The sequence below is a fragment of the Panthera pardus genome, unplaced genomic scaffold (genome assembly GCF_024362965.1).
Source record: "Panthera pardus isolate Hobbes unplaced genomic scaffold, ASM2436296v1 HiC_scaffold_10, whole genome shotgun sequence".
NCBI lineage: Eukaryota > Metazoa > Chordata > Mammalia > Carnivora > Felidae > Panthera > Panthera pardus.
In genome coordinates this window covers 67,386,550-67,414,114 of record NW_026526655.1, presented here as the reverse complement: position 1 = coordinate 67,414,114, position 27,565 = coordinate 67,386,550, and the positions used below count along the sequence as shown (strand labels likewise).

General features: G+C 38.7%; 1 protein-coding gene and 1 pseudogene across 11 annotated transcripts in view; one reads left to right on the top strand and one right to left on the bottom strand.

The window, feature by feature from the left end:
• The window catches only part of COBLL1 (cordon-bleu WH2 repeat protein like 1), a 170,196-nt gene extending 152,666 nt beyond the window's left edge, over positions 1-17,530 (bottom strand). For 9 of the 11 annotated variants that reach the window (XM_019457964.2, XM_019458022.2, XM_019457969.2 and 6 more), the window contains exons 1-2: positions 17,110-17,433; positions 16,302-16,419 (exon numbers count right to left, since the gene is read on the bottom strand). In XM_019457964.2, the coding sequence (XP_019313509.2) occupies positions 16,302-16,419; positions 17,110-17,119 (128 nt within the window). In that variant the 5' untranslated portion in view covers positions 17,120-17,433. The other 2 variants (XM_019457997.2, XM_019457983.2) reach the window with 2 other exon arrangements.
• Positions 17,531-25,882: 8,352 nt separating this feature from the next.
• Positions 25,883-27,127, top strand: LOC109269784 (complement component 1 Q subcomponent-binding protein, mitochondrial-like; annotated as a pseudogene).
• Positions 27,128-27,565: the final 438 nt, after the last annotated feature.

Genomic DNA, 27,565 nt, shown 5'->3' with positions numbered 1-27,565 from the left:
CATTGGAAACAATCCAAATGTTTAATATGTAAAAGCTAAAAGAAAATGTAAACACACACACAGGCAAACATATGGTTATACAACTATTTGAAAAAGCATTTTTAAATGTGTCTCAAACAACCGAAATAACTTATAATTCTGAAGAAAAGGATATAAAAATAATACACATAGTTAAAAATCTAAACATTTACAAGTCTAAAAGGATGCATTCTATCCACAGCATTACCTAAACTATAGCTGAAAAAAACACTGGTTTTAAGATATGAATCAGTGTTCTTCCAATAAATGAATTTGGAAAGTGTTACTTTCCATGTTTCTATTCTAGAAGTCCATTCTGTATATTAGCATATTAAAATCCCTGAAAAGACCTTAAGAAAACATTTTAACCCAAATTTTTGTGATCAGAAAAAATAAAATCAGCAAAAGAATGTTTAGCCCCATTTACTGTCACTGCTATAATTATTTATTATATTCGCTTCCCCACCCCTGGCAGTTCTGGGAGGAAGATGTGGGGGACAGGGGAGCAGAATGCAAAGTGGTCAAACCAAATGGATTTCAAAGGACATTTGGGTTCCACTCAGACCTGCCACCTCCTGGCCACGTGACCTTGGACAAATTACACGTATAAGCCTCAGTTCCTCTTCTGCGCAATCCAGATAATGACTACAACTACTTTACAGAGCGGTTGATCACAATTAAGTGCACTAGCACCTGCCATGCATTTAACCCAGTACCTGATGAACAGTCAATGTTCAGGAAACTTTCAATGCTTGTATGACTACAGTCCTATAAGTCATTACCCATTGTTGTTAAATTACTATGCCCCTGATACTTTTAATTAGTGGAAATTTGAATTTAAAGGTATTCATTCAAACCCTAAAGTAATTAAGGTTCCATTTCATTTCACATACTATCTTGTAAAACACATTATTTAAGAGAATATTTAGTGGGAACACCGTAGTACTCAAGAAATTTTCCAAGTGCATGAGTATAATTCATTGTCTAAAAATTTTCATTATACTTACTAAGAAAAGTAGATGTAAATTATGTTAAGAAATTCTGAATAGTCTTTTCTCTGACATCAAAACTTACCTGCAAGAATATGGAAAATATTCCTGTATTGCCAAAAGGCAAATCCAGAAAAACATTAATATGATTATTTAATTCTATTTTTCCTAATAAAGGCTTTTAGCCAAGGGTATGCAGGGTTAATTTTCAGACCATGCTATCATGCTGCCACCAGAACCTAATAAGTTACGGCTTTACACAATCTGGAACAAATGATTCCTACTAGCCTCTCATCCTAAATGATACAGTCACTATCATCACTGTGTAAAAAAAATTTTCTCCAATAGGTGATAGCCATGGTAACGATAGTGTCTCAAATTTTCACTCCCTCTTTTGAGTAATGATGTTCTTGTATAGGACGTTACAATAGGAAATTTTCAGTCACTACATATCAGTCCTAACAAAATCAAAGAAATGCAGTTAGAGTTATTCTCCTTACAGAGAAGAAAGGTGACATACTAAAATGTAAGGCACTTCCCACAATGGTGAGGAAAGTGAGGAAACAATCAGAATTGCAATCACCTTGGTAGGATACTCCTAATCTCAGAGGGGGCATTTTTTCTCCTCTAAAAGGGAATGTGATTTTCATTAAGATTAGTACCCATTTCGTATTCAGTGTTCCAAGAACAACTTCCCTGCACCTGGCACAGGCACTTCCACGGGTGACTGATGAAGAAAACCAACCCACATCTTCTACTTCCTGGGAGAGGATGATGAGAACAGGCATGTTCTGGCACTCCTTGGTTTCCATTTAGTACAATAATGCTGTCAGCATTATAAGAAGTTGTTTCCTAAAACTTCAGGTAATATTTATAATTTAACAAACATAAATTGAAAGCCTGATATGTGCTGGTGTTACTTCTGCACTTTCATTCTGTATAATTATCCCACCACAGAGGGAACTGAGGCCCAATGAGAGAAAGTGCCTAGCCAGAACAGAGACTGGGTTCCAAATCTTCTGTCTCCAAATCCATTCTGCAGTAGATGACTGCTGAGTGCTATTCTGACTTCTGGCTGGGCCACTTCTATTTGAAACCAAAGACAGTGCTGTTAAGTGTCCGAGGGCCAAGTGCATTGGTTAACCGCATCAGACAACTAACTATAAGGTAGATAGATGGCAGAGTCAAATGGAGAGAATGAACCTCACTCAAAATGCTTTATGGACCTGCCCATACATTAAATTGTTACTTTTTAAAGTTCCTTTTCTGATGCATCCTGGCTGAGAATTTCATCTTATTTGAAGACAATGTAAAATGCCAACTTGCTGCCCAAAACATTCTTGGAGAAATAAAATGAACAAACTTGCTTTCTACTATAATATTTGCAGTTTTGTACACATCTTGAGGTATAATTTCCAAAAACACTAGGGAGAAAGAGCACTTGTATTGATTTTTCTTTCTTAGGTCCCTATTCAACAATTTTATTTCTTCCATTCATGATGCCTTTCAATTCTCAATCTCTTCTTTCATAAGCTGGAAGAAAATACCCTTTATTATTTGTTCTTATTCTTTAGCCATCATTGTTCACATCAAAAGGCTAATTTCTTACACCATTAGAATAACCAAATCAAAATAGCAAGGATCTTGACAATTTAGATTTCAGGGTCTTGACACAAATGAGTAGAATTTTTTTTTTTTGAGAAGAATTCTTATGCACTAATTAATCATGCAATTAAGGACTAATTGCTTCATCCTCAAAACCTGTAACTTATTCTATAAACCAAATGTTACTCTATCATTATTCAAATAGGAGTATTTAGGCTTTAAATAATCATACAGCACTTAAGTCCTGTTAAACAATCCCACCCATGATGGCTAAACATTTTGTTTTGTTCTACGTTTGAGATGGAAACATTACTCAGAATTTTCACTTATACTACTAATGAAATGCATATAAACACCACTGCAGGGAGTAATGCTAAAAGAGAATATCAGACTAAGAATGGAATTTAATAATAGAGTGCTAAGAGGTTTACAACAACCTTTTTAATGGTGTAGCATTTGATAGGGGTTTAACAATTCATTAGTTAGTGGCTGCAAAAATGAATGTTAAACACTCAGTTTGATGCTTTGTTTCTATCTCTCTAGTGGACAGGTAATCCACTGGTCTTCAATGCTGACCTTTTGCTCAGGTTCACACAAATTCAAATAACACCTATCCAATAACTGATCATCAGGTGTCTAGGTATATGCACGAAATTAAATCAAACCCAGCAGTATACACAAAAGAAAAAAAAAATATATATATATATATATGTATATAGCCTCTGCCTTTTAGGGTTGCACAATCTAGTTAATTTAATCAAATATATCAGGAAAGAGTATTACACCACAGTAGATTGTAAACTGCATAAAGAATGCTAAAGTGACCACTTATTAATAGCAAAGAGTGGTGGTGGGGATAAATCCAAGTAACCATCAATAGGGGACTAGTTTTATAATTCACGGTTCATCCCTACAAAGACATAATAACACTAGGGGGAGAAAATAGAGCCCTTTATGTCATGAAATGGAATAATTACCAAGTTACATTATTAAGTAAAAAAGCAAGGTACAAAGCAGCACTAACTGTGCACAAAAAAGGGAGAAACAATATGCATATACACACGTGTTTGCTCCTGAGTGTAAGGAGATACACTGTCTAATATGGTCGCCTGTAGTCACATAAGGCTCTTCAGCACTGGGTACGTGGCTAGTGTGATCAAGAATTTAAATTTCAATTTTATGTAATTAACTTTCAAATGTGACTCACTGCAAAATATTTTCAGTTAAAGACAACTTTCTTGCTTTGTAGAATTAGAATCATGTTAACCTTTGCATCATGTAATATATCATTTAAATTGAATTATTTAATGTAGTGCCTAAAATTTTTTAAATTTTATTTGTGGTTTCTATGATATTCGAATTGGCCAGCACTGGTATACAGTGTCCTACCAGGATTTAAAAAAAAAAAAAAACTGATGACACTAATTGCCTCCAGGAACCAAGGACTGGAGGGAGGTCTCTCACTGGTCATTTTTCTCTTTTGAATTTTGTGCCATTTGGATATATTGCCTATTAAAAAATAATGAATAGGAATGCCTTGGTGACTCAGTCAATTGAGTCTCCAACTCTTGATTTCAGCTCAGGTCATGATCCCAGGGTTGTGGGATCAAGTCTCAGGTCAGGCTCTGCTCTGAGCATGCAACCTGCTTAAGATTCTCTTTCTCTCTCTCTCTCTCTCTGCCCCTCTCCCCTCAAACTCTCTCTCTAAAAAATTAAAATAGGGATGCCGGTGGGGGGGTGCTCAGTTGATTGGGTATCCGACTTCAGCTTAGGTCATGAACTGATGGTTCATGGGTTCGAGCCCCACATCGGCCTCTGAAGCCTGATTTAGATTCTGTGTCTCCCTCACTCTCTGCCCCTCCCCAGCTCACACTCTGTCTCTCTCTCAAAACTAAATGTTAAATTTTTAATAATTAAAAATTAAAATAGAAAATAATGAATAAATGACATGACCTATAAACACCAATGTAAAGAATTACTATCATTAGCATAAAAATTTAATTTTGGATGGAATCTCTCCCCCAAAAAACATAGATGATACTTTTGAAGAAGTTATATATGGTCCTCGGCAGAAGATGCTTTCTAATTACCTAAAATGACAGAAATGTTTCACAAACTAACAGTATCAGAGTTATCAATATAAGAGATTAAAGACTTCAAGCCTTAAACTGCTTAAACTAGCATAATCTAACATTTAATGCCATTACCTTTCTTCCATCACAAGACTGTTCTTTCATTTTTCCACTCATTGAACATATTTTCCCCATTTTCTTGTTCCCTTCTTTATCTATATCCCCAAATAAAAATTTAATTATCTCTACATTTCCACTTAGCACTGTGTGCATCTACTTGGCTAAGCAAAAAATGGGGGAAAAGCCAGGAAAATCCTCCCCTACACAACTCATGAATGTTTTTTTCTCCATGAAACAGCCGTGTATAAACATAAGCAGATCACAATGGGCTCAACTAAATGAGTCCTGGTTATACTACTGAATCACACTTAACATAATTAAATATTATAATGAAAAATCAAATTGCATATGTATGGGGTATGACTATTTCTTCCCAACTTTCCCACCTTATTTTAAAAATCAGTATTTAAAAATTTTTTTCTACTTTGACATAGCTGGTTTTAGAGCTTAAAATGCATATATCAATGGAAATTGTTTTTAATTAGCAATGTTAAGTTTAAGGAAGAAAAAACGCTGCCATTCTCAAATCCAAAGGATACTCTTCTTTTTCTCATTCTCCCTTCCACTTCCTCAAGAATGTTTGACATAGAGGGGTGCCTGGGTGGCTCAGATGGTTCAGTTTCCAACTTTGGCTCATGATCTCACAGTACATGAGTTTGAGCCCCATGTTGGGCTCTGTGCTGACAGCTCGGAGCTTGGAGCCTGCTTCGGATTCTGTGTCTCCCTTTCTCTCTGCCCCTCCCCGACTCATGCTCTGTGTCTTATTCTCTCAAAAATAAATAATAAACATTAAAAAAAAAGAATGTTTGACATAGGGGTGCATTGGTGAGTATCATTTAGAGGAAATACTCCTAAGGCCACAGAGAGCATGTGTGCAAAGCCATCCACAACCAGCAGCCCAAGTAAGACAGGTCCCTCACCAGTCACACAGATCACATACCAGAGTGAATGATGAGCATAGTTAACAGAGGTTTTGACTAGGTTTGATTCAGAGAGCAAGGCACTCGAGATAGCCCTTAACAATTAAAACAAAATGGTTCAGGACCAGAATTTTACAAAATTGCTTCTTGACAGGAAATCTTATGAAATTCCCTGTGAAGGCCAATAGATGGTAAAAGATGGAATCAAATAGCTATCACTGTACTACTTCCTGCCTCCTGAACTGTGTATGCCTTCAGCACAGCCCATCATTTCTTAGTATCCCAAGGATGTTCCTTTAATACCAATGGTATCTTTATGTTCAAATTGTTCCAATTATCTGTGGAGTTCCAGAAACTTGGTCTCTCCCCTTGCCTGAGTTTTACTTCCCCAAATCCATGATATTCAAATTTTCATTATCACCAACTTGATGTGCTTAATATCTGGAAGAATACAAAAAATTATTGGATTTCGTTTACCAAAAATTATAGCAAATATTCATTCAACACCATCAGATAACTTTCAGAATTGCCACTCATTCAAACTTGCATAATCTTAAGTGTCCTAAATAATTATGATTCATTAAAAAATGAAAATCCTAAAGTGTTACATCCTCAATATATATAGAGGAAATCCTGAATTTGGTTAGAAAACACTTGGGGCGCCTGGGTGGCTCAGGTGATTGGGTGTCCGACTTTGGCTCAGGTCATGATGTCGCACTCTGTGAGTTCGAGCTCAGAGCCTGGAGCCTGCCTCGGATTCTGTGTCTCCTTCCCTCTGCCTCTCCCCTGCTCATGCTTTGTCGGTCAAAAATAAATAAACATTAAAAAAAAAATTAAAAAAGAAAACACTTAAAAATGCCCCTTAGTAAGTTCAAGGCTATACCATTACAACTACTAAGTTAGTTGGAAACACGTTCCTAGGCTTCACAAGGTTACCAGCACAAACTTCAGGACTAAATTTTCTTAGCATCATCTAAGAAAGAACTTCCTATGTATTTTACATACACACAGGATCATTAGACACTATTCTTAGACATTACTTCTTTCAGACAAAATCATATTTTAAAAAATTATATATAGTATAGGTTGAAATAGGTTCTAGATACAAAATTTGTCACAACTAAGATATGAGGGGAAAATCAGTCTGTTTCTCCTTTCAGATCACTAGTTGTTTTGGTCTGTTTTCTTTTTTTTCCTCATTCAAACAATGTCATACCTAACTTTCCTAGAGGAGAAAATGTTCATAGGTAATAAAACTATCACAGTAAAACCTGCCCTCTTCTCAAAGAAAGAGAAAACTGGAGCACAAGACTGGTAAGATAGGATCACAACATAAAATTTAAAAATTGGTTTCTTTTCACATGCTAACATTCTTTTCTGCCACCTTTAGCTTTGCCCTCCTGAAGCACAGCAAAAAGATTTTCGCTTGAAGTTAAGGCATCTAGCTGCTCTCTGGGAATGAATATCTTACAGAAAAGCGAAAGACTGGAAGAAACCATGCCCATAATCTAGTAGGCACTCCACCCAGCAGTTTTGCTGCCAGTAAATAACCGAACCATGAATACCAGAGAAAAATGGGGGCTGCATCAGACCATGAGGTCCTTTAAGACAGTCACCCTGTCTCTTTCCTAATTCTATTAAAGTAATGACACTTCACTATTGGCATAAAAGAACAAGGTGAGAAACAAAGGGTTGCTCTTTTCTCTGACACTTCTACTTAAGCATAAAGGAAATAATGAATTCAGTGGCTCTTATAATTATCTTGACCAGTGTTGGCTTAATTTGGCCTAGAAACTATAGCACATCCATTGGCCATGGGAATGGAAGGGTGGTAACCATGTTCAGATTTAGTAATGCAATTTCCTGTTTTTCCAGCAGATCTGAACTGATACACAACTGTAGCAGCTGTTAAAATTCTGGCTCCTGTCACCACTACTCCCCTTGGGGTCATCTCATACTTCCTCACTTCCATTTCTCTAGAAATAATAGCAGGTACGCGTGTGTATGCAGGTTAGAGAGATGATAATCCTCAAAGACTGGTGATAAATGTCCCATCTAGGTTTGAGGATCTTAAGTCTATTTCCGTATAGATATATGTTGGTATAAGTGCAGAAGCTGTAACATTAGGCTACAAACTGAAATGGTATATCTAATTTTAACAAGTACACTGGAATGCATACATATTACTTAGTGTTAACCTTCCAAATTAATCAGACTGAAAAACAATGCCCTTTTCCAACGACATTACCATTTTAAAAATATATTCTGATGTCTTTGGCAATCAGCCTACACACCATATTGAAAATGAGAATCACTATTTTATAGGCGTAACCATATCATGGACCCACAGTATTTTACCTCAGGTTCTTTTTCAACCCCATTTCAGAGGGTTGCCTCTTAACCACTTAGGTTATTTTACAAAATCAAACCCGTCAAAATATGGCATTTCACTCTTAATTCTGTCCAAAACAATTTTCTACAAGTCTGAGGCAATTACGAAAGAAAACCTCTACGCTATTAACCCAGACCCTAGTCCCCGTTATCCGCGATTTCACTTTCCGCTGTTTCAGTTGCCAGCGGTCAACCGCAGCCCGGAAGCAGAGGGGCCCCTTCCGGGGAATCGTCACAAGGCCAACTGTAGCCTCACACTGCGTCGTCCACCTCACGTCATCTCACAAAGGCATTCTGTCATCTCACATCATCACAGGAAGGGTGAGTACAGTCCGATATTTTTGAAGCGGAGGGGAGAGAGGGCTCACGCATGAGCACACACGGGAGCTCGAGAGACGGGCCACATTCACGTAACTTTTATTACATATTATATGACGTGGTGTCTCCCCCTCTCAGACGGGGTCCCCAAATGTGGGGCAACGATGGGGTGGAAACCGGTGGCACTGCTGGTGGAAGATTTCACCTGAGGCAGAACAAAGGAGATAGAAGTTTACCGAATACACTGCAGGGCAGTCCTGGGCAGGACGACAAAGGAGACACCGTCTCCAAGGAGGCAGTGGGTGGGGGCTGTTTTTAGACGGAAGGTGTGGACGTATGGGGCCTTACGGAATTTTCCCTTTTTGGTAACCGTGCCTCGTGGTCAGTTCGGGCCTATGGATGTTCTGAGGGGGGTGCCCTCGTGGGCCTGTCTGTATTCAGCTCCGTGGTGGCCGTGGGCCCTCCCTACCTTCCATTGCTCAGGCCTGCTGCCCAAAAGTGGCCTCTCCACAGAACTTCTATGGGTACTGTTCTATTTCATGATTAGTTAGGTTGTTCATCTCTCGTTGTGCCTACCTTGTAAGTTAAATTTTATCACAGGTGTGTATGCATGGGGAGAAATGGTATATGTAAGGAGTTTGGTACACAGGGCACTACACATATTCAAAACCCAAATGCCTCAATTCATGGCCAATGAAACCTGAAAATTCTGACCTCTGTAAAGATTTTAATGATTTAAAATGTATTAAGTTACAACTAGTACCGAGTTTTCAGCTTTCTAGGAGTTGAGCTTAACAGACTTTTTCTCACACCTGGGCATTCTTTGCTGACTTAATACTTTCTTTGTCATATTACCCCACAATTCAACTCTACAGCTTTTTTCAATGTCTAAAGCCATTAAATAGTTGTAACTTCTTTACGTTTATAAACAGCATTGTGAACTTACACTATATGAAACTAATAATAAGTTACCCAAGCTCACGCTAGCATTTTTCCAAAGACTAGTTAGTCTTTGAGAAGCTTTTCCAAGGGATTCATTCCTCAGATGAAGTATGTATGAAAAACTGAAGACATTTGGCCCTTTATAAATAGTCCTGGGAAACTTCTTTCTCCCATACTTTTAGTTTATTTTTACTGTTAACAGATGGGAAAAAATTTAGCAAAGCAGTCATAAAAAAAAAAAAAAGTCTTACAACAACCATCATGCTAATGTTGGAACACTAAAAGCTTACAGATATGAAATATCTTTAACAACAACAAAAACACTTGTTGGAATTATAAAGACAGTTTGACTTAACTCATAAAATAGGTATAGATGCCTATGCCTAGATAGGAATTCCTTCAACTTTTGGTCTGGCTCTTCTAGGCACATTTGCTCCTAAACATCTTAATTATGTATTATTCATTTTTCATAAAAGTGTCTCCAGCACAGAAGTTTAGAACTTCCCTTTAAAATATATTCCAATATCATATGTGAAAACTCTACAATGCTTGCCAAGGGGCCAACCCTGAGCCTTCAGTTAAAAAACAAAAAACAAAAACAAAAAACCCATCGGGTGCCTGGGTGGCTCAGTCGGTTGAGCCTCTGACTTTGCCTCAGGTCACAATCTTGTGGTCCATGGGTTTGAGCCCTGAGTCAGGCTCTGTGCTGACAGTTCAGAGCCTGGAGCCTGTTTAGAGTTCTGTGTCTCTCTCTGTCTGCCCCTCCCTTGCTCATGAGAGAGCGCGCACGCGCGGTCCCTGGCTCCCTCTCTCTCAAAAATAAACAAACGTTAAAGGAAAAAAAATTTTTTTTTAAATCAAGGCGCCTGGGTGGCTCAGTCAGTTGAGCGTTCGTTGAGAGTTCCAATTCTTTATTTTGGCTCAGGTCATGATCTCACAGTCCTAGGACTGAATCCCGCATTGGGCTTCATGCTGAGCATGGGGCCTGCTTGGGATCCTCTCTCTCCCTCTATCTCTGCCCCTCCCCAACTCCCACTTGTGCTCAAGTGCACTCTCTCAAAATAAACATTAAAAAAAAAAAAAAAAATCAATCACTAATCACCATTCTACAAAATCTTATATCTTACTCTAAGATATATCTTGTTTTATGCAAGCAGAATATTAATCATTTTGTTCCAATTTAAAGTTCAATACTTAGAAGTCCTTCTGCCAATAAATAAATTTGAATTAAATAATTACTTCATTTACCAATTTCATAAGTTAGTCCAGGAGGGTCAGAAAACTTTTTCTATATATGACCACAGGGTAAAACTTTTTACTTTTGTAGGTCATATGATCTCTATCTAGATACTCAACTATGATGTGAAAGCCACCATAGACAATATGCAAATGAGTGGGTACTGCTGTGTGCCAATAAGCTCTACCGAGGATAAGACTATCCAGAATATATACAAAACTCCTAAAATTCGACAACCAAAAGAGCAAACCCAACTAAAAAATAGGCAAAGAACTTAAACAGACATTTCTCAAAAGAAGATACACGAAGGGCCAATAAGGACATGGCAAGATACTCAACATCAGGAGTCACTAGGAAAACGCAAATCAAAATTACAAGATATCACCTCACACTCATTAGGATGGTGACTATCAAAAAACAAAAACAAAAACAAAAAAACAGAAAACAACAAGGGTTCACAATCCTCATGAAATGTTGTTAGGAATGTATAATACCTATAACCACTATGGAAAAACAGAATAGTCCTTGAAATATTAAATAGAATTACCACTTGATCCAGCAATTCTACTTCAAAAGAAGTGAAAGCAGGTATTAAAAAGATATTTGTAGGGGAGCATGGGTGGCTCAGTCGGTTGAGCGTCTCTTTATTTTGGCTCAGGTTATGAACCCAGGGTCGTGGGATCCAGCCCCACATCAGACTCTGCACTGACTGTGGAACTTGCTTGAGATTCTCTCTCTCTCCCTCTGTCCCTCTCCCCCAACTCATTCTCTCTCTTTAAAAAAAAAAAAAAAAAAAAAAGAAACTTTAAAAAAAAATGTATTTGTATGCCCATGTTGCTAGCAGCATTATTCACAATAGCTAAAATAAGGAAGCAACCTAGTGTTCATCCAAAGATAAATGGATGAGCAAAGTCCTAAAAAAAAGGAAGGAAATTCTGATATATGATACAATACGGATAAACTCTGAGAACAACTCTGAGAACATTATGCTAAGTGAAATAAGCCTGTCACAAAAAAAGATAGAGACTATTTGATTCCACTTATATGAGGTACCTAGAGTGGTCAAAATCAGACAGAAAGTAAAATGGTGGCTGACAGGGGCTTTCAGGGACAGGAGTGTGGGAGCTATGTTTAACAGGTATAGAGTTACAGTTCTATAACAAGAGAGTTCTGGAAATGGATGGTAGTGCTGATTTTACAACAATGTGGATTTACCACTGAACTGTACACTTGAAAATGTTTAAGATAAATCTTGTTATGTGTATTTTACCACCAAAAAAAAAAAAAAAAAAAAAAAATTGCAGTTAAAAAAAAAATAGGTGAAGGGCCCATTTCAGCATTTCAGGCTTCTGGACTTAGTTTGCTTGGCCACAGTTTGCTGATCAGTGATTTAAGCTTCAGTTTAAAAAAAAAAAAAAAAGTACCATTTCTATATTAACATCATATTCCTTTTTATCCTGTATAGTTACAGAGAATTTCTTTGGTAAAGCTCTTAACATCAGGGGCCAATCTCCTAGTGCCTAGAAAAATGTGTTTTATATAAAGTAAGGGCTTACAAGTGTTGACTAATTAGTTAAATGAAAGCAGTTGTCTCAATAACATGAAGCTTGGGCATTTATATTATATAAATACACCTGGCATTTCAATACTGTAATAAGGTCATAATATTATTCAATATCCTCTAACACATTTAGAGGAAATTAGACTTTGGATAAGAAGTCTAGTATTGACTTAGTTTTATTTTTCTTATTTGGTAATCAAAAATACCCACCTTTGAATTTACACTAAATTTTTAATAACTACCTAATAGCAAAAATAAGCAGCTTATCACATGACAAAAGTTTACTGAGTTAAATTAAATCATCCAAACACATGAAAATTTAATTATTTTGAAGACAGAAACCAAATATTTGTGTTCACTTTATTTTTTTTTAATGTTTGCTTGTTATTTAGAGAGAGAGTGGGAGACAGAATATCAAGCAGGCTCTGCTGTCAGCTCAGAGCCCTTCATGGGCCTTGAACTCAAAAACAACCGTGAGATCATGACCTGAACCGAAACCAAGAGTCAGATGCCTAACCAGCTGAGCCACCCAGGCACCCCTATGTTCATTTTAAATTCTAGGCACTGGGGGTTTTCATAGGCATTAGAAATTGTGGGAGTTTTTAAAATACAAATGTGATTTTAAAAAGAATGAAGACAGGACACTTTATGAAGCCACTCTAAATAAAATACTCTTTAGCCCTTCCCATTCAGTGTAATCCACAGTGGCAAACACTGGGTGCCAACATACCTATGGAGGAAGAACACAGGTTTGGGGATCAGATCTTGTTTCTGTTACTCATTCATCCCTTTTAGTGGTGTGTCTTTGAGTATGTTAGTTTAGCTCTCTGAGCCTCAGTTTCCACAACTGCAAAATGGAGTTAATATACTTCCTCAAAAAGGAGTAGCAAATATTTTATTTATCTATTTAATAATATACTATTATTTAGTATAAATTATCTAAATGTAATCTTAAAAAAAAAAAAACCAAAAAAATTAAAGCTGAAAGTGAGGATCTTGAATTCCCTAAAAATGATTAACAGCAGCCCCCATTCCACTCATGGCTTCACCTCCATCTCAGATGTTGAAACCTACTTAATCAATAGTTCTCAGATCTGGTAGCACATTACAATCACTGGAACAGCATTTTTAAACCTCTCCACACCTTGTCCCAGCCCAGGTCAAATAAAATCAGAGTAAGTAGGAGGTGTGAGCATGGGTATTAGTTTTAAAGATCTCCAGGTAATTCTCTTGTTGAAACCTCAGCTAAGGCATTCAACCTGTAAGCAGTCAATAAATGTTAGCCGCAAGAATTCAGTATGTACAATCAGTAAAACTTTAGAACCAACAATGCATCCAAATAAAAGCTTAAGCAAGCAGCTGCTAAATCATTTAATTTTTACATGTCTTAGCTGCAAAATTATCAAGTAGGTTTTTTACCCCTGTCCATTCCTGAAAATTTGTTTCAGAATCAAAGCATTAAGGTCCTTCAAAGCAAGGTCAACTACACTTTTGACATTTAAATTTCAAGGAGTTAAGCAAAAAACAAACAAACAAACAAACAAACAAAAAAAGGTATCTGTCAGGGCAAGTATAACTTATCCTGCATAAAACACAAGTACTAGCTAGCAGTTCTAAAGATAATGTACCCAAGCTGATTCTTTGAACTTTAATGAATGTATCTTACAGTGGTCAGGAAAAGAGAAAAAACAAAAAAACAAACAACAAAAATAATAATGCATTGAACTCGGCAACTAAGTCCTGGGTTTTCCTTCTGGTTTTGCCACTCACATGTTCTAGGACTTCAGCAAAGCCACTCAGTGTCTCTGGGCTTCAGATTCTCATTTGTAAAATGCAGAGTTGCACTAGATTTCTTTAAAATGATCTGTTACAATGTAAAACTTTGAAAATTACAGAGGGATTCTTTAGAGCAAGGATATCCAAGGAGGACTAAAGTAGGCCTCATAGATTATTGGAGTCATGAGTCATGGTTTAACTAGTTTTATAGTAAGGAATGTACTTCCCAAATCTAATAATTATAACATATTGAGACTGCTCCTTACTACCTCCCGTAAACCCATATCTAAGATTTCCCCCCCCCCAATTAAATCATTTTTAATGTGCTGGGGTTTTTGAGGAAAAAAAGCAATACTGAATATTCAACAAATATTACATAATAGGCATTTGGAATATACCAAGGGACAAGATAGAAAAATGAAAAAAGATAATTTTTTTTTACATTTATATTTTGCAGATATTGATAACTTCTTTAAATTGAATGCAAAGTAAAATGATACAGTGGGTCATGTTACTCTAGATAAGATGTTGAAACATTTTTGCAGATATCCCTCATTCGATTAGGAGGGGAGGGTAAAATTCCTTAAAAGTATTTTCTTCATAGTTGAAGAATTACAAAATGCAGTTTTATACATTATTTTCAAGAATTATTTTAAATTGTCAAAAGTAAAATCTGAAGCATCTTAATTACAGTTGTGCTTATCACTAGACAGCTCTTTGCACTTCTTCATCCCAAAGCCATCTGATCTCTATTTTACTCAGAAGTATTGATTTCTGACCACAAGTAGATGTATTTTGTGTATATGCATATGATTTTTTAATTGTACCTTAACCTTATCCATTTTCAAACCCACCAGTTTAATACTATCTTATTTTGTGGCACCCAAATACATTTCTGTATTCCTGAAAGTTGTCTCCTGTTCAGTTTACATATCTCTGTAGTCCCTATGCTTTTATGATTGATATCTTTCTACCAGTATATTTCTTTACTCACATATATATGGAATATATGGAAGTATATTACACTGAACAATGAAAACACTGGGAAAATGGGAACGGAAGTCAAGAGTAATAGGGCTATTTGCAGAGGGGAGAAGATCATTCAAACAAAATGAAAGAATTAATTCATACACTACATGTTATGTTTCCTCCACGTAAGCATTATATTAAAAATCTTCTATATTAGTCATGTTGCTTTGAGACTTCTCCATGTTTCCTCTAGACAACTGCCAACGTTCGCATGGTCTCTGATGAATAAACATGCTGTGACTTGCTTCTAAGGAAACGCCTGTCATGTTCCAGGGAAAAATGACTTCTCTTAAATCAGGAAACTGATTTAAGAAAACTGCACAACTCCCATTCATTAGTTACAAAGTCGATTTTTCCTTAACGTTTCTTTTCTGGAATCTTTGTCTTCCCTTTAGGACATTGCTGCCTTCAGATTAACTATCAGAAAGGAAATTTGAGTTGCGGGAATATATGTAGGAAAAGTTACACTACATCAAAGGGGTTCCCACTTCAGAAGCTCAACGAGCACCCAAGTTAAGCCTTCCCTGTTTACCGAGACTAAGGTTATTTTCAGGTTCTCCCCATCTCTTGCAGAACTACCTGTTCTCATTACTGTTTACCCAAATGCTTAGCAAGGTGATTAGCATATCTGGCAGGAAGACACGCTTCATTTAATATTAACTCACCATGTGACAGCCCATTCCCCCTCCAATCTCTCTTCAAACACGTGAGGACACAAAGAAAAGTATCGTTGTTTGCAGTCTGACTTAGCGCTAGGCTTTGGCACCAGCAATTGGCCACAGGCACACACACCCCCAATCACAGACGCTCTCGCAGCCGGGTCCCGGAACTGTCATGCGGGCTGACAGCTGGCACACCCTCCCGTTGCCCTCCACTGCTCGCAGAAAGCCCCTTCCTTACAGTCACTTTGACACTGCTCACCTGCCTGGGCCTCAGCCCTCAGCCAAGGAAACTTTTTTCCCCCTTCCCAAGAGCTCACTCACAGGTATCGTCCGCCGCTCTTCCAGAGCCCCAAACAAGGGGCTCTTTGTTACTATTTTTGCTCCAGGATTCCTCACTCAGTTCCCGGCATTCGGCTGCCCTTCAGCAGCTCAGCGCAGCCCCAGTAGGAAAGGAATCAAAACTACCAGAAACCCCGTCCCCCCTCCCCAGCCTAGACGGCCTCCAAGGAGGCTGGGAGGAAACAGCCTCCTAGGCTGCCTATCCCGCGACCAGTGAGTCAGGCAGCTGGCAGGGCAGCGAGTTGCCAGCCAGGTAAACGCGCTGCGGCCTTGCCGCCTTCGCCCTCCCCGGAGACCCGGCGGCGCGGCGCTCGCGGCTTACCCTGCTGGGGCGGCGGGCGGCGGGAGCGCCGCCAGGGCGTCCTGCGCGCGGGGGGCTCTGCTGTCCATCGCCCTGCGGGGCGCTGCGCGGGCTCCAGCTCCGAGGCGGCGTGTCACTACTAGAGTGGGAGAGGCCGGCCGGTCAGGGCGGGACGCGCGCCTACCCGAGGCCTGAGCGGGGCGGGCCGCGCGTCGAGAGCCCGCCCGAGCCCCCCAGCCCCGGGCCGGCCCGCCTCCCGGGTGCGCTTCCACCTGCGGGCCGCGGCTCGGAGCCCGCGGGCGCCACCGCCTCGGGTCCTAGCGGCCGCCCGCAGCTGCGGCGGTGGGAGGCGGCGCTGCAGCCCCCGCCCCGTGGGGCTTACTGGGTAGCCATTTGGCGCCTCTCGGGGCGGGAGAGGAGCAGCCCAGGCTGGAAGGAGGAGGAGCGGGGCGAGAAGCGCGGCTCGCAGGGGCAGCCGCCACGCCGGCAGCGCGTCTCCGGGCCCCCCCGGCCGAGTTTGCACAAACAGAACGCCCTAGGAAAACTTTTCGCGACGAAAAGTTGAGAGAGCTAATTCCTCTTTTCCCACCCAGGGCTCCTACTTTCTTTTCAGAAGGAGACAGTAGCGCGCCTGTTCTCTCCCGCGGCTTCCTCTCCCACTCTTCCCTCCCCCGGAGCGCGCGCTCGCAGTTGGTCTCTCAAGCCAGGACTTGAAGGAGGAGAGGGTGGCAGCCTCTCCCAGGCCGAGGCAGCGCCTCCCCCGCCCCGCGGGCAGGGTGTCGGACGCTCGCTGGGCGCCGCGGGGCCTTCCCCGAGCCGGCTCACTCACCCTGCCCCATTTCCCTGTCCAGAGCCCCGGAGCTCGCCACCGCCTCCGCCGGACGGCCACCTAGAAGTGGTGGTGAGGCTCGGCTGCATCGGAGCGAGAAAGGCAGCGAGCCGGGGACAAAAACTGGGGGCGGAGGGGGGGGTGCCGAGGGCCGGGTAGGAATTTCCCTCCGCCCACCCCACCCCCGCCTCGGTTTCGGGTCTTTGGGGTCTGTCTGGGGAAGCCGAACGGAAAGGTAACTCCCACGCTGAGAGTTCCCAGTCCCGTCGCCAGGGCGTTGCTTCGGGAAGCCGGGCGCATGGGGAGCCCGACAGGTGGGGAGGAAGGGTAGGTACCTGCCCGGTGAGGACTGAAGGGGAGGATCCCGGCTGCCGCGGAAGTGCGGAGAGAAACTCGCCGAACGGGGCCTGCAGCGTGCCCTCCCGGCGGTTCGACTTTTCACGTCCAGCGCGGTTTGTTTTTTTTAGCTCCAACTTGACCTCTAACGTTGCTATTCGGTTAAAAGCGCACCTGTGACTGATTTTTCTAATCAGTGGCAGGTTTAAGCTTGCCCCGTCTTCAGAGGCATATTTCTTTCTTTCCTTCTTTTTAAGCATATAACAGCTGTGACATCAGGACTGGAAAATAGTGTCTGACGATAATCTAGAACAAATGATATATTTTATTCCCCTCTTGGAATTTTACGGGAATAAAAGAATCACAGACACAGCTGCGTGCTTGTTTGTACATTTTAGTTACCACGTGCATGCTCTGTAGATGATTCTTTACACCTGACAAACAGGTATATTTGCTTATCTTGTATATTGTAAGCGTCAGTTGTAAGATGTAAGACATTTCTGATGGGTTCAAAAGCTTGCTTTCAGAAAAATGTGAAATTAAGTTGTCCTTAAACTACGGTTTAAGAGTAGAAATATTTCAATAAAATAACGAAAAGACTAGGTGAAAAAGCATCCTACAGGAGGCCTCTGCTGTGGTATTAGCATCAAGTAACAAATCTTAGCCACTTCACCCTAGTGATAGGATAACGTTTGACAGGTGGCACAAATTAAACAGATATGTAAAACCAATGCTTGACTAAATGCCCCTTATTATTTAAGCATTGCAGAAATCAAAAAGATTGCTGAAACTAACATACTAAATACCTAACAATATGCCATTTGTCTGTTGTGGGCAGTCATTCTATGTATTCCTTTCTGCGCATAATACATTCCTTTCAATGTATCTTTACATATGGAAAGGGGAAAAAGTGGCCTATTAAGATACTGAAACCATATCAGAAAAAGTTGCATTTTAGTCTCTAAACAACTCAAGTTAAAGAATTTCATGAATCAATCATGCCTCTAAATGACTTTTACAGTTGCTTGCACAGACAGTAATGCAAGCATTGAGTAACAGTGAAACTGAAGTCTATAACTTTCAATCACAAAATCAAGATTAAACATTAATTAGTTTCAGCCTTAATTTATGACATGCTAATAATACTCCATTAGTCTAACCTGAAACATAAAACATTTTCCTAAAGTTTCATAACTGCTGAAGGCATTTTCAATGCTCAACAATTTTTCCTGTCCAACTTCTAGTTTTAGGCATAGGGGAGGATTACACTCTCCACACCACTGAAATTAGGTATGGTGATGTAACTTGTTTGAATAAGTAAATGTGAGCAGACATGAAATGTTTCATTTCCTGGTGGAATCACCTAAAGGCCAGTGCTTGACTCTATGCTCTCTTGCTGCTGCAATCATGAAAGTTGAGTATGAAGATGAAGGGGCACAGGACTGAAGTATCCTGGATTGCCAAGCATCACTTAGCCTTCCTTAGGTATAATCATGTTTGACAACTTTCCAAATCACTAATAGGCTAGAGCTCATATGGTACTAACCTAGATCCCTAGAGCCTGCTAATTATATGCATAGTTTATTAATAAAACAGTAATAATCATAGTTGCTATAAACTACCTCCTCTCAATCCTTCCCTCTGGTTATGCTAAACTATTGCAAAATTACCCGAGTTTCCAAAATTTTAGTTAATTTCTTCCTGTTTGGAAATCCTCCTCCTTCATTCCATTCAACCTTTTTTAATACATGTGCTTAGGTATTTTCTCATCTGAAAGACCTTCCTAACTGCACAGATAGAATTAGCCCCTTAGCCCCCAGTAAATTTTGTTAGGTGGGGCCAGAGCCCCATATGATATTTTCAGTTTTTCAGTTATACAGTAACAAGGTTTGGGGGGGGGGTCAGCAGTGAACTCAAGAGGCTATGTCTTATCCTTTATGTCCTGAAAGGGTTGCCCAGAACTCAGGAGGCTCTTCACAAATATCTGTGGAATGAATGAAGGAGTAAAGAGATCCTTAGACTCCATTCCTCAGGGCAATTGTAAGAGGCAAGTGGGACCTTAAACCAGGAAAGGCCTTTTCAATTCAAAAGAATTGGCAGACCATTTTAAATGGAACAGATAGTGAGTTTGTCCCTCTAGGGAGAGAAGACTTATTCTCCATGTGTGGTCACCTACCTGATGGTGTTGGTTTCAAAATCACCAGGTAGAAAGAAGATCCATTTCGCTGTATATCTCTTTGAATGATAATTTAGGTTTCAAATTTCTGCTGGAGAGTATTAAAAGGGAAAAAGTTTTACATACTTAATAAATACGTATATGCTATATAAAAAGCAGACACTGTTTAAAGTGGGCAAAGCAAAAATTGTTGGAGACTTAAAATTGGAGTTTGTCTAAATATTTTGTAAACTAATTGGGACAATGACAAACTTTTTTAATGTTTAAGTATGTTTTTATTCAAGTATAAGTGCCATTGAAAAGATTTATTTAAACCATACTTCAGAGGTAGTAAATATCTTCCTATGCACTTCACTTTTGCATAATACTACCTAAAGAAAGTGCTTCTTTTATATCATCCTAGATTGTGTATATGTGTGTGTGTGTGAGCTTTTACACAGCAAGATCAGAGATGTTGTAAGGTAGTGTTCAACTTTAATGAACCTCTTCAGACTTTGAATTTCACGGAAGCTCTTTAATCTCAGGCAAGCATGTCTTTTTAAAAAATTTCTTTTAAGGTCTTTATGAGAGTTCATTGATGACAACAGGGAGCCAAAAGTCAGGACTTTATTCTCAAGTCTGAAATATATACAAAAATAGTTTATTATCATTTTATCTTCATATAGGATTTTGGTGTTTTTTTTTTTTGTTTTTTTTTTTATCATTTACAGAGTACTCCTACCTGACTTAAAACATAGAAAGTGTTGTTACGAGTCAGTGCCTTCCATACAAATACTTCATGAGAGAGCTTTATCCTAAAGTACCCAAATCCTTTTTTTTCTCTGGCAGCCTGGAATCCTAGTCAGGTTTTCTACTTAGTCACTACTGTCTTTATCTTTATCATTAGCATATCTGCTTTTCCTGCCTCTCTTATTCTTATTTATCATCTTATTTTAATGCCTTTCACATTCAGACTGCCCACCAATAGATTCATAGGTGAAAATAAATTCGATAGATGTATATGTTTTTGAAATATTGTGGCTTCTTTACTTCAGGCATATCATAAGATAGCTATCTATCACAAGATAGCTATCCTATGAAAAATTCTCATTAATTTTTATTGAACACTTTTTCTCTTTGCGTTGAAGACAAAAGCATTTGCGGGAATATGTAAAAAATGATTAAGTTTAAAAATGGTTGCATGTTTGTATGATGTCTAATGTATGTGATTATAATAAAACAGATTAGTTTTGTCCATTGAAATTACTTCCAGAACAATTGTTAATTACATTTATTTAAAAGCAAATACAGGGGCGTGTGGCTGGTGTGGTTGGTGAAGCATGCAACTCTTGATCTCAGGGTTGTGAGTTCAAGCGCTATATTGAGCATAGAGCTTACTTAAAAAAAAAAAAATAGAAGCAAATACAGTAACTAAAGGTTGTATTATTTATATAGTTTTTAATAACTATGGTATTCATAACCATTTCTTGTGTAAAGAATGTTCATAAAATTTTTAATTTGTGAAATAAATACTCAAATGAAATGGTACTATAATAATTATATTAAGTATTTCATATACATGTTTCCTCTTTAAGTATTGTAGATCACAAGTCTGTTCTTGGAGGGTTTGTGGGCTTGGAGGATTTTATATTTTTTATGCAGTTATTTCTATACTGTTAAACAGAGGAAGGAAGTCATATTTGGCTAAAACATTTCTAAAATATCAGTAAATTCCTATTTTTCCTCAATGAAGTTTGACATTTACTTGTATCAGAGTGTGAAGAAAATAAGAATGGTACTATGTATTTAAAAAAATATAAATGTACACTTCATGGCCATATGTTTGGAATTATATCTTGTTATATCATTTATCTTTTTGGGGGGGTCATTTATAACCAACCACTCTAGAAACTAAAAGTACTGAAATAAATATACTTTCTTGTCAATTTTAATGAGCTTTTAACTTATATTTTATATTTTGAAACTTAGAAAATCATTGTGCTATTTTCTTAGCATAGAATTTCCAAGTAAATTACATACTTATGAATTAATAATCACTGCAGGATCCCTTACCTCTCTTCCAACAGATAAAATTAAACATTTTTTCAATCCTAATTATCAAAAGAAGAAATGCCTGAGTTTAGTATGCTGTGTCTCTTATAATAAATTAAACTGTATTTCTATATTATCACATGCATTTCTAAGTGAAGACTCTTTTTTTTTTTTACAATGCACACATTCCAGGATAGAGGTGAGGCCTCTGGAAACATGCATGGGCATGCAGACATGTAAAATATTTAGTACTACAGGCACACAGAAGGGCAGTTTTCAGTGCCCATCCAAATTCCAAGCTACAGAGTCTGATAAGCAACAAAGTTGCCTAAAATCTATTTTCTTATTGCCTCTTTAAGATGTCCTTTTGTCAAAATGAATTTCTGCTTCTAGGGATTCTACAATTCTATCATTGGTTGGCAGTAATTGTCTTATTCATTGGAAAACAGTGAGCCCTTTTATGTCATTTAAGTATCAGCTCTGTTTAAAAGTAACCTTGTGATTTACAATTTAACACCATTTTATATGGATGTTTACGCTCTTTTCTTAAAAAACAAAAACAGGCTAAGGAACAAAAAGTAAATTTAAATTATATCTATTTGATGTAATACAATTAACTAAATCTTTGTATCTAGCATTTTACTATTGCCTATTGGATTCTAAAGATAGCTGGGAGCTACTTTTCTCTCTTAAGGAGCATGGTAAACTCTTAACTGCTTGTTGGTTTCCACATATCTCAAAATATACAACTTTCACCAAGGCAGTCACTGACTCTGGCTTTCCAGACATAAAACCTAACAAGTCTCAGCATATTTCATTCTGTCAGGACTCTGCATCCAACTTCTTTGCCTTTTCTCTTGGGAAGCTGAGAATGTGTGTGGTTAACTAAGTACCACAGCAGTTAAGAGCTCAGTCTCTGGAGCCAGACAGATTTGGGTTCACATCCTTGGCTTGGACACTCACTATCTAGGTAACATTAGGACAGTTGCTATTTCTGCAGAGAATAAGCATTCAGTGAAGGCAAGATAAGCATCCAATAAGGGGTAAGGAAACCCTTTTCTTAAAGAATGGGAGCCAACTGTGTCTTGGTTAAGGCCTGGTCTGTAGAGCAGAAGTCTTCCTGCTCCAAGCTGGGAGCTCCTGGCTTTTTGTGCCTGTGATGACCTTGGTCAAGTCATTCAACTGTTGAATCTTTGATTTCCTTAACTCTATAATGAGTCTGAGTTCTTTTTCTTTCCATCCATGTTGAGTAATCAAGCTCCTTGCATTAAAAACTATATTGGATGTATGTATACGGACTATTAAACAAAACTTCACATTATAGCACCTTGCAAAGTGCTTTCATTCACTGAGTCTAGTTTGAGTCTTTTGAGTTTGCAGAGATAGATAGTTACATCTCTATTTTACCGTTCTGGAAAATGAAGCAAATGACTTCCCTGAGGACGTAATACCAGAAAAGTGGCAAAACTAAGAGCAAAAGTTATTTTTTTCTGTTTTATTATTGTTAGTAACATTGCAGTTACTTTGCTATAAGGATAACACGTTGAGAAAAAAAACTGGGGTAGTCCACAGAACATTAATATTATTATATAAACATCATGCTGAATATCATTTCCCATCTCTAAATCCTAGGTCTAAGGTACTGGCCACCTAAGCCTGTCTAATCCCAAAAGACCTACTTTAGCTTGGGGAGACTTTGAGGTTGTTAATGTTTCCAGTTTCATCCAAGAAATATGAAGGTCATAAAGGCAAAACAGAAAAATTTAAAGATGATCAGAAATCCAGATGCATTCTGGAGTGAGCCACCCTTGAGCAAACCGAGAACAAAGGTGCTCTAAAATGTGATCGGTTTTTATTAATAATCTGCCTACTAGAGGACCACAGAACAACACAGACATTCTGAAAACTATATAGAATAGTGTTAAGTTGAATAGGATTTCTCTTATACCTATCAAGGTCCATTCTATGAGGGATTTGCAGCTAAATTAATTACACTGCATATTTCCTCCTACTTACAAGGGGGAAAATTACCTGGATATCAAAGGCAGTCAGTCAAGGAAAATAACTCAAAACTGTGTATTTGGCATATGGATAATATGATATAAAGAACACACTACCAAAAGTCCAGCTAGTGTGTAGAAGTTACTATATCTAGTACATGTCAGGCATGGGGTTTTTTTGAACATTAATTATTGGCTACTTTAACTATTTTGCTCTGGTGACTGTGGTAGAAGTGGGAAAATGTGATAGGAAACCAGAAAGGGGTGGAATTATAAATCGATTGTATATATGTGAGTGTGCCAACTTTGAGTCTTTTTTATATGTGAATGAGGAAAATAATACCTATTTTATTAACAGACTGAGCAGAATGCCTAGTAGGGTAGTCAGGCAGCTTTGATCATACAAGTCGGAATTAAAAAGGTATTTGAAAAAAGAGATACTAGAAGGAGCTGTGCAGATCACTGTTGACTGAAATATTTTCTTCTGGGTTCATAATATTTATCAGACAGGGGCGCCTGGGTGGCTCAGTCGGTTAAGCGTCCGACTTTGTCTCAGGTCATGATCTCGAAGTTTTGAGTTCGAGCCCCACGTCAGGCCCTGACAGCTCAGAGCCTGGAGTCTGCTTCGGATTCTGTGTCTCCCTCTCTCTCTGCCCCTCCCCAGCTCACAATCTCTCTCTCAAAAATAAATAAACACTTAAAAAATTTTTTTAATTATATAATATTTATCAGACATCACAAGATACCTAGGTAGAAGACAAGACTTGTGTAAGGTGATTTTCCTTGGTGTGTTCTTATATGATTATATATTTACAGGAGCTACTGTACAAATTTCAGGGGCACCTGGGTGGCTCAGTCAGTTAAGTGTCTGATTCTTGGTTTCCATTCAGATCACTATCTCATGGTTCATGAGTTCGAGCCCCATATTAGACTGTCTGTTGTCAGTGTGGAGCCTGCTTTGGATCCTCTGTCTCCTTCTCTCTCTCTGCCTCTCCCACTTGCATGTGTGTGCACTCTCTTTCTCTCTCTCTTTCTCAAAAATAATAAACATTTTAGGGACACCTGGGTGGCGCAGTTAGTTAAGCATCAGAGTCTTGATTTAGGCTCAGGTCACGATATCATGGTTTCTGAGTTTGAACCCCACCTGGGGCTCTGTGCTGATGGCTCAGAGCCTTCTTGGGATTCACTCTCTCACCCTCTCTTTCTGCCCCTTCCCTACTTGTGTGCGCATGCTCGCTGTCTCTCTCTCAAAATAAATAAAAACTTCAAAATAATAAAAAATAAATAAGCATGAAAAAATTCCTGGGTAGTATATATATTCTAGAACTTTAAAGTTTTCTGTTATAATAAATAAGGTGGATTACTTTGGTCAGCAGGAACAAATATTCTCATACAAAGATCTGGGAATGGACTGAGTAAATACATAGTTATCTTTAGAATAAAAACAGGATAATGGAATTAAGATGTTCTTTCTGAGGGTGCAAATGGAATGATATACAAACATTATCAGTTTTAACCTCTGAATTCCCTGACTGCATGGGAACTATTTATGACAGTCAGTGCCTTTTGTTTGAAATGTTACTAAAACATAGTGTTACATCTAGAAAATGTGAGGCTACTTTCTATATATTTTGATTTGGATTAAGTATTGCCTCATAGCTCCAGGCATGATTCTTATGCATGTTATAAATTTTGCAGCCTGCCAATGCTATAGAACAAGCTGAGTTATTGCTAACATTATTTCAATACACAAGAGCTTCCTTCCCATCCTTTCTGAAATATCTCACTTTTTTTTTTTTTTCAAATAATGTTAGGGGAAGTTGAGGAATTTAAAAAGTGAGTTGGTAGAACATGCTAATAGTAGCTTTGGAATACATTCCTTCCATTCATGAGTTCTATGCTTCAACTGACATTGACTGTAGAAGTCTAGCAAAAAACCAATACATTACCTAGTTATTTCAGCATTAGCATCTCTTCAAACTTCAAAGTCAAGGAATTCAGTGAAGCTAGTAATTTTACAATTATAGTTTTATTAGTGATAATTCATAATCCCATATCTGGAGGAAGGTTTGGAAAATTATTTTGTAATTTTTAGTTTCTGCATCAATAAAATGGTGATAAATTAGTATGCTATTTTTTATTAAGATGTTGAGGTTTTTACTTTATTTTTTTTACAGAGATTTCATTTTTAAGTAACCTCCACATCCAGCCTGGGGCTGGGAACTCACACCCCGGAGATGAAGAGTTACAGGCTCTACCGGCTAAGCCAGCCAGGTGTCCCCAGTTAGTATGATATTCTTTGTTCTAAGGTTTGAATTATGAATAAATAAGAAATGATTGTATGCTACAAAAAAAAGTCTAACTGTAACAGGTAGGAATTATGCAATGTTAAATCTGAGAAAGAACTATCCATTACATTTCTTGGAAAACCAACACTTAGAAAATAGGATTGTCAGGTTTAATAAATAAAAATACAGGATGCCCAGGGGCTAGACTTGTGGCGGGGCAGGCTGGGATCTTCAGCCTGGGTCAACCTTCGCTCCCACAGATCTGCCAACAGTATTCTGCCCCTGCTGGGCCATGTGCCCCTCACTGCTCCTCGCGCTGGGTCAGCTGTCACCAGGCTCCACGCTGCACCTACCCCACCATCCAGCCTCTGTGGTGCAGCAGCACACCCAGGAAGAAAAAGCTTTTGTTGCATTCCTGAATGATGAAATTAAGGAGAAAAAGAAGATAGAGAAGAATTAAGTCCCTCCCCAAGATGTCTGGAGGTTGGGAGCTGGAAGTGAATGGGACACCAGCCAAATTAGTGTGGAAAGTTACTGGAGAAGAGATCAGTCACTTTCAACATTAACAATAGCATCCCACCAACATTTGATGGGGAGGAGGAGCCCTCCCTAGGGCAGAAGGTTGAACAACAGGAACCTGAATTGACGTCCGCTCCTAATTTTGTGGTTGAAGTTATAAAGAATGTTGGTAAGAAGGCCCTATTCCTGGACTGTCACTATCCAGAAGATGAGGCTGGGCAAGGAGAAGGAGAATGACATTTTCTCCCTCAGGGAGGTGAGCTTTCAGTCCATGGCAAGTCTGTGTGGAAGGACATGAATTACACATTCAACACTGATTCTCTGGACTGGGCCTTATAGTGTCTACCTGATGGATTTCGTGGCAGGCGGAGGTGTGGATAACACTTTTGCAGGTGAGTTGGTGGAGCTCAGCACAGCCCTGGAGCACCAGGAATGCATTGCTTTTCTCCAAGATCTCAGAAGAGATCTCAAGAGCCAATAGAGCAGACAAGATGTTGAATACCTTTATTTTATGCCAGGCATTGTCCAGGGAACAAACCTACTGTGAAGCCAGACACACACGTACTTCAAAATGGTTTTCGTCTCATTCATTATCGTTAAAAATAATCCAACTTAAATCATTTCCATTGCCCTCTTAGTTACTGTTCACTTATTTCTTCCCTACAAATACGGTATTCCTAGATGTTTGTATAACATAAGACAATAAAATTGATTTATCTCCTCCAAAAAAAAAGTTCCCAGTTAAATTTGGATTTCACATAAACAGTGAATATTTTTTGGCATAAGTATGTCCCATGCAATCTTAAATAATGATTTGATGTCTATCTGAAAATCAAATTTAACTGAGCATCCTGTATTTTATCTGACAAGCCTCCCGTAAAGGTATCATAATTCTTTTTGAAAGGCTTACAGCTAACTATATGCTGATGGCAGGAGTAAAATCTGAACAATTAAGGAGTTTACAGACACTCCTACAAAGGACTGTTATATAGTAGAATGTTTTAGAAAATAAAATAACCATATTTTATAACTATAATTTCATAAGAAACTGAAAACAATCTAATTGTTTAAAGTGGAAAGCTTTGGAGCACCTGGGTGGCTCAGTC